At 35.4% G+C, this 15924-nt stretch overlaps 2 protein-coding genes across 2 annotated transcripts in view; one reads left to right on the top strand and one right to left on the bottom strand.

Moving 5' to 3' along the window:
- Nucleotides 1-15924, top strand: part of Mtcp1 (mature T cell proliferation 1) — a 53544-nt gene that overhangs the window by 19171 nt on the left and 18449 nt on the right. The window lies entirely within an intron of this gene.
- Nucleotides 1-15924, bottom strand: part of Brcc3 (BRCA1/BRCA2-containing complex subunit 3) — a 30825-nt gene that overhangs the window by 2336 nt on the left and 12565 nt on the right. The window contains exons 5-9 of the mRNA XM_051141709.1: nucleotides 14530-14617; nucleotides 14014-14102; nucleotides 12685-12740; nucleotides 2090-2221; nucleotides 1518-1561 (exon numbers count right to left, since the gene is read on the bottom strand). Coding sequence (XP_050997666.1) covers nucleotides 1518-1561; nucleotides 2090-2221; nucleotides 12685-12740; nucleotides 14014-14102; nucleotides 14530-14617 — 409 coding nt within the window. The remainder of the gene's footprint in view (nucleotides 1-1517; nucleotides 1562-2089; nucleotides 2222-12684; nucleotides 12741-14013; nucleotides 14103-14529; nucleotides 14618-15924) is intronic.

Here is a 15924-nt window from a genome sequence, read left to right as displayed (position 1 = left end):
GGGGGGAGGAAGAGCTGAGCAAAGCAGGTACATATTCTAAAGCCCTAGATCTATAAGCAAATACAAGTCTATGTAAAAATATAAAATTAAAGTTTAAAAAAGGATAAAGATGGCCAGCTTTTCATTTCTTCAAGTGAAAGGGCTAAGAAACCACTGAAGGTTCCCTACTTTCTCCTCAAATAGAAACAGAATTAAGTCCATGGAAGTTAAGCCTGTCTCTTTTGATCAACACTATAGTCTTGTGCCTAGAAGGCTATCTATAAGTACTTAATTTTTTTGGATGAACAAAAGAATGGACAGTATTTAGTGACTAACCTATCCTCCACTAACTTGATATTTTTGAATAAATATGAATTCTTTCATATACATGGGCCTGTCCTAGGTACTATCAAGGTTCACTGATCTGTTTGTCTACTTTTGAGCTATTACTATATTTATAAAATTATTGTGATCTTAAAGTATGGTTATATACCATATATTACCAATATTAACTCTTTGTCATGTTTTATCCAGATAGAAATGATGGTATATATCAAGCCATGATTCCCTTCTTTTCTTCCCAAAGTAGTTACCTACCAATCATATTAGAAATCTTTCCATTGGTTGTTGTGCTGCATATGTTTAATCCCAGCAATTGGGAGGCAGAGGCAGGCAGATCTCTATGAATTTCAGAACAGCCCGGTCTACAGAGTGAGTTTCAGGACAGTCAAGGGTACATAGAAAGATCCTGCCTGAAAATTAATTAATTAAAAAAAGAGAAAGCTTTCCACTCTTCCTCATCTTCCTTAGCTTATAAATGTTTTGTTGTTGCTGCTGCTGTCTATTTTAGTTCTACTTTTTTTAAAGTCAGGGTCTCACTCAGCAGACAGGTTTTATCCTGGAACTCTCTATGTAGACTAGGCTGCCCTCAAATTTACAGCAGTCCTCCTGCCTGTGCCTCTGCCTTGCAAGTGCTAGTACTATAGACATCACACCAAGTTTAGCCATTAAATAGGGAAATTTGGGTTCACTGAATAGGTATAGCTGGGGATGTGTATATGTTAAGCAAAGTAGCTTAGTATGTACACTACACTACACTACACTATACTATACTGCACTATACTACACTATAGTTTTTGCTCCTTAGAATTGCCCAGGAATTCCTTTTCTATTTATTCATATGGAAAAGTCCCTGCTGGTGTATTCCCTTTCCTATACCTGCCTATCTCTCTCAACTCTTACTAGAATAGGTTGGTGCTGAAACCTGTTCATAATGGTACATTGCTAAAATTCTGGAAGTTATTGAGCATCCATACTATGGAATACTATGGAAACTGGGATTCCCTAAGAGGTAGTGTTTACAAATATACCAGGACTACTGAGCTGATCTCTGAAAAAGCTTTTCTAGTTTTTCTTCTGTCTTATTATAAGGCCACATTTATAGTATTTAAGTGTCTGTAGGGTTCCAAGATGAACAAAAATTGCTTCTATAAGTATGACAGAGATCACATCATATACTCCAGAAAAAAAAATCTTACCTGAGCCATTATGGATCTTGGTTACTGAGTCCAGATGTGTAAGGCTAGAGGGATAAGGTATTTCAGGTTAGCAATAAAGCAAAAACAAAATGGTCAGGTGTATAACAAAATCATAAACTACATCATACCTTTGTCAATTGGATTAGATGAATGTAATGATTTGAGTTCCCACCACTGCTAATTTTAAAATTATTTGGGGAATATGATTTTATTCAAGAATTCAAAAGAGAATCAAAGACATAACTATAAAATTACTATCTCTCACTGAAGGTCTTCATACACTATGAATTAAATGGGCAAGGCTCAGTACTTGACAATGGGGCTATTACAGCATAGTTTATGTCATTTTCACAACCAGAAAAGGCAGTGTGTTTTCTCTTGAAGAATCCAAAATATATGAGGCAAAATGGTACTGTTAAAGAGATCATTATAATATAGTGTGATAAATATGATTTAAGGATGCTATGAAGCTCTCCCCAAGACAGGTAGGAAAAAAAGGGGACTCAAGAGCTGAGCTATTAAAGATAAAGGTTCTCATTGAAGTTAACAAGAGAAACAGTAAGAGTTACCACCTGTGAATCCTTCTATATGCATCCTGTTCTTCCTGACACAGGATCTTTGGCAGCTCTACTGCTGATTCAAGGCATACTTTCCCAATAGTGATATGAGGTACAATATGGATTGGAATTTCAATTCTCTCATACCTGCAAGACAGCCAATTTAGGTCACATTTTATTTCTTAATTATAATAAGCTCCTTATACTTTAACTGAGACTTTGAAATATGGAGTGCCTCAAAGATTAAATATCACTACACTTCATTAAGAGACTCCATTTGTAAGTGGACAGAGTTCAAATTAGGCTTTTCTGAAGAGCAAATCAGAAGTCTCTTTGTACACTCAATATTCTCTAGTCTCTTAGAGAATTTGACTCTATTTCTGTGAATATAAGAGAAACCTTTAGGAACTCAATGTCAACACATCCAGTTATCCAGATAAAAGAAATAATTAACTAATACTGCTCTTAGCAAGTTGCCATAAAGCTGAATAAACTGATTCTAATGCAGATTCTTTAGTGACTCCATCAGATTCATTTTGTTGATGGAATTATTCACAAAAAATTACCATGAGTCTCACAATTAAAGCCAGTCTCCCAGAAAGGTGTGATTCTAAATGGGGAAACTTATAGGATAAGAAGTTACAAAGAGGGGTTGGGGATTTAGCTCAGTGGTAGAGCGCTTGCCTAGCAAGCTCAAGGCCCTGGGTTCGGTCCTCAGCTCTGGAAAAAAAAGAAGTTACAAAGAGTTTTCAAAAGTACTAATGAGTCCGGGAGGACACATAAGAGTAGTGAAGCCCTATAAACTCTTCTCAGGCACATAATGTTAAACATACTAGGAATAAAACAGAGCTACATTATATAGGGACTAGAAGCCTAACCTTGAATTATCCCGGTTCCTAACTGAATACAAGGTAATCCAGTAGTTCTACTAGTTAGAATAGAGAAAGCCACCAGAATTCTCTTATCATAGAAAGAAACTGCCAGATTATAAAATATAAAGGAAGCCAGGCATGGTGGTGCATGTCTTTATTCCCAGCAGGCGGAGGCAGGCAGATCTCTGTGAGTTCCAGGCCATCCTGGTCTACCAAGAAAGTCTAGGACAGCCGGGGCTGTTACATAGAGAAACCCTGCCCTGAAAAACCAACCAACCAACCAACCAAAACTAAATTAAATATAAAAGAAAATATCTATTAAGTACCAATACAAAAGTAATTTCAAATAAACTATGTTCTAGAAAAAACAATGATTAGATGAATAGAGACCAGTCACCAGTCTTCTCATTTGAGGCTGCACAAATGAGTTTAATGAACAGAGCTTGAAATGATGTGGGTAATAGATCGAAACATGTAGAAGCCTTAAACTTAGAACCAAATTAACTCCACTATCAAATTTAACCCATAAGTTTAATGAGATTTGAGCTGAAAAGCAGACAGAGAGATCATCAGTATTTCTTATTTCTTAAATGTAAACTTCATGCTATACATGGGAAATGTGATAAACACTGGACAGATGTCATTCTGTGCTCATATCACAGCAAGACAGAGACACAGATGGGGGAGGGCAAGGGGAGACACACACAGACAGACACAGAGACACAGAGAGAAGAAATGAAAAGGGAGAAATGAATTTTTTAAGTAGCAATATAGTTCTGACCGAATAAAATTCTCAATGGATGTAAATGATAAACCTTAAAATTTATACAAAATATTTCAACAAATAATGAACTACTTCATTTTTTTAATTTTTAGATAGGGTCTCATGACATAGCTCAGGGATACCTAGAACTCACTCAATATTTCAAGTTGACTCAAACTTGTAATCTGTCCACCTCAGCCTTCCTATTGCTGGGACTATAGGCGGGCATTATCTTGTCTGGCTCATATATATTCCTAACATGCACATGGAACTCTGCCCAGGAGACATCACATGCTAGGCTACAAAATTTCTTAACAAAATTTAAAAGTATCTTTTCTGATTATAGTATAAGGAAACTATAAATGAATAGTATGAGAAAAAGTAGAAAATCCACAGATGAATAAATTTAAAAAGACACTCTTAAATGACAAATGGGTTAATGAAGAACTTATAAGAGAAATTAGAAGAAATCCTGAGACAAATGAAAATGAAAACATAAATAATATGTAATGAAGAAAGTTAACACAGATTATTTATAGTTATGAACATGTACATTAAGAATACCAATGAATTAAAAATAACTTTGTGAGCAACAATTAGTAATTTTGTCTACTGATGCAAATAAGTTTAATTTTGATACATTGGTATAGAATCCAAATTTAAGATTATTCTTCACACACACACTATATATATATTTATACAACTCAAGTGGAATACAAGGTTTACCTCCAATACTTTGAAAGTGCTATTGTGGGCTGTTTAGGATAGTAAATTATACAAGTTAATTGTTAGTTTATCAAATCATGGTTATGTCAATTACTAGTCTATTTTTATCACAAGAATATACATCCTATGTGTAACAGATAGATATGATTCTATAAATAGATAAGGTCTTCAAAACCTCAGAGACCTATAGAATATGGCATTTTAAGATGTTTTTATTATTTTGAAGATACATTTACAATGAGACAGGTTAACTCCTGGCAACACCCAGCCTACCTCAAAGAGGATGATGAGCATCAAAGAACCTCCTTATGGAGATGGCTTCAAGTGTGGCAAACAAGCCACTGGACAAAATGTCCTCATTTTAAGTTGATAATGGTGAGCTATGAAAGATATTGATTTACATTCAGAATTTTAGACTCATCAACATAGGAAAGATGTTTTCTTCAAAGTTGCCAAATACAAATAGCCAAATCACTATGAATGTAACATTTATATAATTCTTGATTGTGTCATGGTTTTTCTTGCTGTATGTAGTTTATTTTATATGTGTGTAATAATATAAATGTGTATGTTAAAAAACAAAAAGAATATTTAAAAAAGAAAGAAGAATAAATATGGAAAGCAAGGTGGCTTAGTGGGTAAATATATTTGTTGCACAAACATAATGACCCTAATCAGATTTCCAGAACCTAAACAGTAGAAGGAGAATTCCAGAAAGTTGTTCTCTGCCCTTGACATGTGGACCATAGCATAGCACACCTCCACACATCATGCATATGTACATGCAAAAACACACACATGTAATAAATATTTTTAAAGCTGGGCATAGTGGAGCACGCCTTTAATTCCAGCACTCAGGAGGCAGAAGCAGGTAGATCTCTGAGTTCAAGGCCAGCCTGGTCTACAGAGCTAGTTCTAGGACAACCACGGCTGTGAAACCCAGTACTGATGAAACAAAACAAAAATAAATAATACATAAACATTTTTTTAAATCTACTTTGCTATAGATAGAGTTTCAGAAAAGTATCTATGTAACACCATGTCTGAAAAGAAAATACAAATCCAAGCACATTAAATATAGATCTATGCACTCAGGCCTGATGCAACTTGATGAGGGGTAGGGGAGGGGCGAGAAGGGGAAGAGAGAGGGAGGGTGGGGCTGGAAGGAGAGAAGGAAGGTGGATATGATCGAGATGTAAAGTGAATACATTTTTAAAAATAAATAAAATAAAGACTATGGCTGGAGATGATTCAGAAGGCTTGTCCTAAAACCGAAAACTTCAGTTTAACCCATGAAAACTACAGTAGAACAAGAGAACTGACTCCTAGAACTTATTTTCTAGCCTGCATATGTGCCACACACCATATACAAATACATATTTACAGCAATAATAATGATAATAAATAAATAAGCCAATAACCCAATTTTATACCTCAAAGAGAGAAAAAATTTGTTTTGGTTTTTTGAGACAGTATCTCTCTGTGTAACAGCCCCTAGCTTTCCAGGCCGGCTCTGGACTCTGAGATCTGCCTGTCTCTGCCTCCTGAGTGCTGGGATTAAAGGTGTGCACCACCACCACCCAGCAAAGAGAGAAAAATTAAACTAAACTAAACCTAAATCAAGAAGAATGAAATGAATAATAAATAGTAGATAAAATAGAAGAGGGAATACAAAATCAACACAAGAGAACCAAAAAATTTCTTTTGAAAAAATTCAGGAACAACACATACACATAAAAATAAAATGAGAAGGCATTTATTATAAACAACTGTATATAAATGAATTAAATAACAACCATAACATAAAACTCTCTATAATGAAAAAGTTTAGTTCTTTTAAAAACTTTTATTTTCTATTATTATTTTTATGTATATGTGTGCTTTGTCTGCATAAATATCTGTACACCACATGTATGCAGTTTATGTGAAGGCCAGAAGAAGGTGATGGGTCTTCAGAACTGGAATTACAGACAATTGTGAGCTGCCATACAGGTGCTGGGAATCAAACCAAGGTCTTTTGGATGAACAAGTACTCTTAACTACCGAGCTGTATGTCCAGCCTCTACTTTCTGGTTTTCTTAAACGCTGAGGCAGTATTTCATGAGGAAAAATAGTTATGTGCTTAGTTCACTGAGGTTCCAACTTTTGAAGATATATTTTAACTTTATAATGGTCCAGAATTGGTGTCTTTTTGGAATTCAAAACACACTGAATTCTCCATCAAGCCATGTGATGAGAATGGTCAGTGGTAGACCCAACAGACATCCACCTATGAAACCAGGATTCTGTACAAAATCTCCACCAATAATTTCAAAAGACAAGGCACTAGTGAAGTTGATACAGGCCAAGTGAATATATTTTTTAAAATATAACCTTTTAAAAATGATTGGTCATGTCCGTAATCCCAAGTACTTGAGAAGCTGAGACAGGAGGCTCTCAAGTTCAAGTTTATCCTGGGCAACTTAGCAAAACCCTATCTCAAAATAAAATTTTCAAAGAGGAATGGAGATGTGGCTCGGTTGATAAGAGTGCTTGCTTAATGTGTATGAACCCCCAGATTTGATTCTTAGCACTGCATGGACCAGGAGTGGTAAGTAGCGCATGCCTATAACCCCAGCACATTGGGAGGTTTAGTCAGAGGGATAAATGAAAGAACAAACTATCTGATAATCCTGTAAAAGATGGTATTCCTCCTTACCCCTCTGTAATATAAAGACATCTCTCCTAGAGCCCTCAACTCTAGTGAGCTCAATGCAGAAGTCAGTTAGGTTGGGAATGAAACAGCTGATATTTTAGATGGTTATTCTGCCACTTCAAAAAAAAACAAAACAAAACAAAACACTGAAAGCAGAGCTAAAATTTGATCCAGTTAGTGCCATTATTATTTAATCTAACAAATACTTACAGAAATAGTGTTGTTGTTGTTGTTTTTAATCTGAAATACAACATGGTTCCAAGTACCTATTTTCCAGGACTGGGTTTTACATACTCAATAATACTAAGTATTCTAGGACAACATACCTTTAACACACACTATTATAAAGGCTTTAAAAAAAAACTATTATCCACTTCTCCTGCTCACTCTCTTTCACAAATACAAAATTAGATGTTTAGCTGGATATAGACACTTTTAATCCCAGCACTCAGGAGGCAGAGTCAGAGGCAGATCTCTCATAAGTTTGAGGCCAGCCTGGTCTACATATTAAATTCCAGGACAGTCAGGGTTTACATAGTGAGATCCTGAATTAAAAAAAAAAATTTAAAAAAACTGCACTAACTTTGCTAGTTCACAGCCACAGGGCTAAATAGACAGCATATTTAGCCTTCAAAGTGAGGTTGTTGGATTCCAGAGTGTGAGTTCTAACTGCCACACTACATCCATAAATTTGTGTTTCCTGTCTGTCTTGTATCCCACATGAATATAACTTTTATAACTTTGGGTCGTGCTTGTATATGTAATCTCAACATTCAGGAGGCAGGATCAAGAGGCCAGCCACAAATTTGAGGCCAATCTAGTCCACGCAGTGAGGCCTGGCTTTAAACTACAATTTAAAAAATTGCCCTTCAGAAAGACTAGAGCAACTGGAAGTCTCATTTACCACCAGCAATTCAGAACAGCAGCCATATCTAAACTGAGCATTCCTTAAAGCAAAACTAAAATAAAACTATGACAACTTTAAAGGGAAAGCAACATGTTATCACTAAGTAGGTTTAAAATAAAACCCTTGTTTTTACAAGTAATTTCTGCCATCTACTGTCACTGATGTTTTCGTTGTTTGCAGATTTTTAAATTGTTATATGGTCAAACCTGTTAATCTTCCATCATGGGCCATTCCCTAGCTACTGTGTAATTAGAAAACCTACTAGTAACTCACCTTCTTCAGTTCTCCACTTAGTCACCTAAACTTCTGGATGGAACACAGCCAGATTAAATTAAAACTCTCATCACTTTCAAAAGATCACTTTCAAAACATTATAGCAGATAAATACTTATACTTTTTTTCTTTCTAATATTTTATAAAAAGATCAAAATGGGGTAGAGGGAACAACAATTTTCCATAAAACACTTGAAGAGTCCTTCCACCGACCTAAAACAGAAATAGCCAGAATACCAAGTAGAATGAAATTTCAGTAGTTCTTATCTATACCAGTAATCTGCCAACTCTGGGTGAGTGCCTTCTTGGTTGAGTCAAGTATCTACAGTATATTGTTACCTGTCCCAAAATCGCTAAAGTGATATTTGAAATTCCCTATAACTTTTTCTGAATGGAAGTTTCCAGGTGTCATTCATCACATTCTTCTAAAGTTCTGAATCAACTGCATTCACCTCTCTGTCTTTACAACTAGAATCAAACAAGGGACACTGAAAAAAAAAAAAACTGAGCAAACCTGCCCAGAGCTCCTTCTAAGTGTTTGTGGGAAACATCAAAATAGTAACTAGTATTCTCTCTACTAGAAAAGGCATTTTGACTTCCATCACGCTCACTGAGAAACTGACTATATTTATTTTCCTTAGGTTATTTACCAAACAGCATATGTTGACAAAAATGAGTTAAGCCAAGAATATTTGGAGACTCTGACAATGAATCTATGTCCACAAGTGCTGTTGATGACTTGTCTGTGGAAGGGTCATTGATCAGAAGCACTTTGATACCATTGACTAATTCTAGTCCATGATATTCTTGATAATCTTGGTCTTCTATTCTCTGGACAGCAGGATTATCCAATTACTATGGAGGCATCTCCCCCAGCCCCCCTTTTAAAATTATTATTATTATTATCATTATTTCTATTTATTCTATGTATCTATAGTCATATCAATTATTTCATTATATTATCATTGGTAATTCATAAATTTTTTTCCAAGAGAGTCCCACTGTGTAGCCATGTCTGACCTAGAACTTACTATACTATACAGTCCAAACTGGCCTTCAACTCACAGAGATCAAGCTAATTCTGCCTTCTGAGTGCTGGGATTAAAGATGTGCACCACCATGCTTAGGCTTTTTATCTTTTTATCAATAATTGGCCTTTATTGTTTTTGACTTTTAAGACAGGATCTCATGTATTCCAGGCTAGCAATGAACATAATTAGCAGTCAGACTAATCTTGAACTTCTGATTCTCTGGCTTCCCCCTGCCATATACTCATAGATAATAGTCATTTACCACCAAACCCAATATGAAGACATGTTTGAGACAGGGTTTGGCAATGATCTCACAGTGTAGCCTAGACTGGACCTGAACTCATGTAACTGAGATTTTCCTCTAACTCACTGCAATCCTTCAGTCTTAGCTCCCTGGGGGTTTTGATCACAGGTATGAACTATCATGTTCAATACTACGATTTTTTCATCATATTCCAGATAGAATAACCATGTCAGTTATAAAATTGGAAAATATTTTCAACCTTATAGGCTGCCTTTTTATTTTCTTAATATCTTTTCACGCACATGTTTTATGTTTTACAAATTTATCTATTTTCTTTTATTATTCATGTTTTGCTGCCACATCTATGAAAAAATGCTACATTGCCAAATTCAATGTCATGAAGATTCACCCTATGTGTCTTCTAAGTGGTCATGGTTTTAGCTTACACATTTAGTTCATCGATTGTGTGTGTGTGTGTGTGTGTGTGTGTGTGTGTGTGTATGCTGTGAGGTGGGAGATCTAATTTTACTGTTCTCTGTAAGAATATATAACTGTCAAAGCACCACTCATAGAAGAGAGTATTTGTTTCTTATTCAATAATATTGGCATACTTGCTGAAAATTAATTTGATTTTATTTTGGATCTCTCAGTGTATTCTATTGGTCTATATCTTATTTATTCTAGTTTCATACTATATAAGCTTTATAGTAAATTTAAAAACTTATTTCTCTGATTTTATTTTCTTTTTATTAATATTGGTATTCTATACCTCTTGCAAGTTTATAACCATCTTTCCCATGTCTGCAACAAAAAGGGCCTTTTATATAAGTATTGCATTGACTCTTGATATCTTTGGGGAGTACTATCATTTAACAATCTCAAGTCTTTCACTATATCATTGTATTGGTTAGTTTTTGTCAACTTGAGAAAAAGTAGAGTAACTCTGAGAAGAGGGACCCTTAATCAAAAATTGCCTTCATCAGATTGGCCTGTGGGAATATCAGTGGGGACAATTTCTTGATTAATGTTTGATGTGGGATGGCCCAGCCCACTGTAAATTGTGCCACTCCTGGGCAGATGATCCTTAGTGCTATATGAGAACAGGCTGAGCAAGCCAGTAAGCCACACTCCTTCATGGCCTGTGTAACCTGTTTCTGCTCTTGGCTCTCATCTTGAACTTCTGCATTACCTTCCTTGAATAATAGACTGTAGAATGTAAAATAAAAGAAACCATTTCCTCCTCAAACAATTCAATCATTGTTTTATCACTGAAACAAAGAAACAAACTCAGACAATCATATGCATACACGTGTGTGTGTGTAACGTATATGTGTGTATTCTTTTATTTCTTTTAGTACTTTTTAGTTTTAATGGACCAAGTCTCTCCTTGCGTTAGCTAAATTTTCTCTTACATGTTTTACTAAATGTAATGCTATTTTAGGTGTAATTGTTTTCCCAATCTTCCTTGAACCTCTTCCCTTGGCTGAATCCCCTGCTTCCTTTCTCAACTCCTCCTCCCCTGGCTGACAGGGAGTCCAGGCCTATTCTCTCCCCTGCTCAGCCATTGGCTGTAATCTGCTTTATTGACATATCAGGGGGATAATTGGGGGAGCAGAGTTTATACAACATTTAGAGAGGAAATCAGAATTTAAACTACATAATAAACTTATGCCTACATTCCCCCTTTTAGTCTAATAAGAGGCTCCTTTTCTTACATTAAGAAACTATATGTAATACAACAATTATGAAAATTATTAGGTAAGACATATTCATATAAAGCATTTGAGTATCTATCAATTTCTATCAGCCACAGGGAAAGATGCAAGGAAGATCAGGAGGGAGGAGCTAGAGCCAAGGAAAGCTACAAAGTGCAAGTATCGCTGGGATGTTTGCTGGGAGTAAGACAAAATAACATAGAGGGTTAAGCACAGGCTTAAACTACTCAGATTGTGTTGTGAAGCCTTGTATTATAAAAGAGTCTCAATTATTTGTGTGATAGCCGGGTTAAGAAATAAGCTAAGGGGTTTTATAAAAATAACATCATCAAAGCAAACTTCATTAAAGATTAGAAAAGCAACAAAAAATGAAAAAATAGTAACTACATTGTGGAGAATTGAGGTAAGATGGTATCAGTGACCATCATCTGTATTTTTGACAGCAAAAGAAAACAATAACAATAGTTTGGATTGTTTGTTTTATTTGGTTTGGGGTTTGTTTGTTTGTTTGTTTGTTTGTTTGTGATAGGATCTCACTACGTAGCCCTAGTTGGCTGGAACTCAAAGATCCACCTGCCTCTCACTCTGCCTCCTCTGTACTAGAATTAAAGGCATACACCACCACATCCAGCAATAGATTACAATAGTTTTGGGGTATTTTGTTTTGATTTTAACTTTGTTTGCTTATTTATTTCTTCACTTTACATCCTGGCTATAGCCCCACCCTTCCTCGTCTCCCCTCTCTCCCATCCCCTCCCCTCTCTGAGACAGGGATTCTCTGTGTAGCCTTGGCTGTTATGGACTTGCTTTGTAGACCAGATCTGCCTCCTTCTGCCTTCTAGAGTAGTGGGATTAAAGGCATAAGCCACCACACCATAGCCATCACTATGTTTTAACGAGAAAATTAATCTATAAAACATTCAAATGAAATATAATCCTAAAAAGATTTTTATGGCAGGAAGGCAAAAGTTAAATCTTCATGGTGAATGTTTGCCTAGTATTAATGAGGCCCTGGGTTCCATCCTTAGCAACACCATAAAAGTTTATGTAGCAACAGAGATGTATCTATAAAAATCTCTAAATTTCTTAGCTTTCGGTCTTTGTTTTAGAACTAGAGAAACAGGAACAAGCAATGCAACACAATTTGGAAAATGTGGAGCAAGATGATGGTGATATGTCTAAACAAGGAAAATCCAGATTCCTACACTTTCAGCAATACCCAAACTGCTAAGGACATTCTACTGTTTCTTAGGGCTGTTAGTGGGTAAGAATAGAAATACAGTACTATTAGTGTCTTACTAATGAGAAAAATTAAATGAGGCAGCACAATCAATTCCAAGATGAGGCATTAGTCCACCAATAATAACATCTCTGTCATACTTACTCTGAACTTTTCTGGGCTTGTATAGATTGGAAGCAAGTGTAGAGTACCCGACCAGTCTATTAAAAAAAAACCCAAAGGAAATGTCATACACAAAAAGATTAATTTTTGTTGTTAATTTTTTTCTTGAAATATAATATCTGGACATCTTTACAGAGCACATTATAGTATTCAATATACATATACAGTGTATAATAATTAATTAAATATGACAAACATTTATTTTCAACCATTAAATCATTTTTGTGTTGGAAATTTTATACAATTGAGTAGACTCTAACCTAAAACTCAAAGGCTTTTATGAACATGTTGGGCCAAAGGAGATTCCAAGCAGGATGTGGTGGCACACACTGTTAATCCCAGTATTTGGGGAGGCAGAGGTAGAGGCAGGTAGATCACTGTGACTTCGAGGCCAGCCTGGACTACAAAGCGAGTTGAGGACAGCCAAGGCTACACAGAGAAACCCTGTCTCAAAAAGCTGAAAAAGAAAGAGATCCCAAAGATTATAGAATATGCCATAAATAAATTTTTGTGAGAAGGATCATATATACAGTCAATATAAGTCACAACCAAACATCTTCTAAGGAGACAGATATGAGAATCATGAAAGGAAGTGATTAACCTCTTTCACTACTTATGATGACAATAAACAAATCAAATGGTGACAAAACCAAAAGCATTCCAAAAAATTATAAAGTTTCAGATATTGAATTCTAGTGTTTCTGGAAGATAAGTATGCAAATAATGACTATGTTCCATAAATTACTCTGATGCCACTAATTTAACACCTCCCACTCCAATCCTGTCTAAATCAATACCAATGCAATACCTAGAGTGATTCCATTGAGACAGAGAGTCACTCTCTAATGGCTTCCCAACTCAGAGGCAAAGTAAAGAACTATTTTCCATTACATTTTGGGCTTACTTAAAGATAACCAAACCAGAATACTTCTAAGAGAGAAAAGGCTAATGAAATAAAGCATTGCAATATAACTATATAAAAATTAAGATGGAGGCAAATTGGAATACATTGTCAAGGTCTTTTTTTCTCTACTACAACCATACCAATTTCTTCAATGTTCCCTGAAAATGCCACACTCACCTTAGGGTACTTGCATTGGCTATTTCCTCTGCCAGGGATGATCTTCCCCCAAGAAAAACTCCCTTACCTTCCTCCAATCTTGACTCAATAACCCTTGTCATTGAAAACTTCCTGACCATCCTATTAAAATTGCAAAGAGATTTTTCTCTATTCTGTGTCTACTCTGTATAAACACACACACACACACACACACACACACACACACGTACGTACACTTATACATATAATACCTTTGTGTTTTTGTCTTCTATGAAACAGGAAAAAATAAGTCCTACAAAGCCTTGATCCATCATTTGATACATGGCTTGTGTACGAACATCTGAAATATAAATAAAGATATTCTGTTAATAACCTTATTTAACAGATTTTATTTAGAGATAACTGTAATGACTATCTGTCATCATGTCAACATTAATATTCCACAGGCAAAATATGGATATATTATAATGATAATGTGAATATCATAGCATATTTGCCAAGTTAAGAAATATTATGAAAAGTTTGCTATTAAGTAGTAACTCTAGTCTGCTTAGCCCAAGAGTGTCCCTCCTACGAAATGTAGCATAGAAAAAAATTGAAAACTTCAGCTACCCCCAAAATGTTATGATTTCTTCTAGACTAGAAGATAGGCTTTAGAAGTAACAAAAAATATTTCTTACAAGAAATGCCTTTTGATGACCATGATATGTGATGGAGTAGAAATGATAGACATTTGAGAGAAATAAACACTGAAATCTAACACTAACCAACATGGGAAGGCCATACAGTTATGTGAGGGTGGGAATGATACCAGCCAACAACTCTCATGGGACGACCTGTTAATTCAGCCAATCTGTATGTTTGTCAAGGGATTTTTAGAAAAAGAAAAATCCTTATGCTTATAATAAAGGGTCAAAATACATAATTAAGGGTGATATAAGGTTGATGCCCAGAACCTCCCATATTATTTTCTTAAAGTCAGTCTTTTCTTTAAATGCAGTTCATATTTCTATTACATTATCTTATTCCAATTTTACAAATGTTTGGTTGTCCAAATCTTTACATTCTCTGCAAAGAAGCTCATTTAAATATTCAGAATTCACTTATATTTCAACTTCTGTCTACTACCATTTTTATTAAAGAAATATTAAGAAATAAAAGTGTGTGTGTGGGCCGGGCGTGGTGGCGCATGCCTTTAATCCCAGCACTCGGGAGGCAGAGGCAGGCGGATCGCTGTGAGTTCGAGGCCAGCCTGGTCTACAAAGTGAGTCCAAGATGGCCAAGGCTACACAGAGAAACCCTGCCTCGAAAAAACAAAAAAAAAAAAAAAAAAAAAAGTGTGCACGTGCACACGCGTGTGCATGCACATGTGTGCATGTCCAGTGGTTCTCAACCTTCCTAATGCTGTGACCCTTTAATACAGTTCTTCATGTTAATGGTGACCCTCCAACCATAAAATTATTTTTGTCGCTACTTCATAAACTGTAATTTTGCTACTGCTATAAACTGTAAATATTTTGAAGACAGAGGTTTGATAAAGGGGACATGACCCACAGGTTGAGAACCATATACCAATATGTATACACAATAGATTGGAACAGGCAAGAGCTCTAGTTCCAAGGAATACTGTAAGCCGTAAGAATTTTTAAAAATTTACTTGATTTCTCTAACATTCTGTCAAATGTTAAAAATAGCAAAGCAGAGTGGTTGCAGACCACACAAAGTTTGCAGTTCAACTTCTCCTGTCTTATAAAATGTTGCTTAGTTTTCCTACAAATTACTTATATTAAAACACAACCAATGATTGTCATTTTGACCTAAGGGGAATAGAATCACCACATAATTTTGATTTATATATCCTTGATGGCTATATTTTAAACACTTTAAAAAATATTTATTGACTGGTCATGTTTCTTTTTAAAAGTAAGATTTATTTTGATTTGTGTGTTTTATTTTCATGTAATACATGTACGATGTGTATGCCAGATACCTGCAGAGGTCTCTTCTTTTCAGAACCCAAGTCATGAAAGAGAATTTAAAGTTTCAACTCTGCTATAGTTTCTTCTTTTTGTATAAGTAAGTGAATAATAATGTAATTGAAAGATTCAAGAGGTTAAAAGCACTGGCTGCTCTTACAGAGGACCTGGGTTCAATTCCCAGCA

The sequence above is a fragment of the Acomys russatus genome, chromosome X, assembly GCF_903995435.1.
Source record: "Acomys russatus chromosome X, mAcoRus1.1, whole genome shotgun sequence".
Lineage (NCBI taxonomy): Eukaryota > Metazoa > Chordata > Mammalia > Rodentia > Muridae > Acomys > Acomys russatus.
Note: the sequence above shows the minus strand (reverse complement) of the source record. Positions and strands in the feature narration are given on the sequence as shown.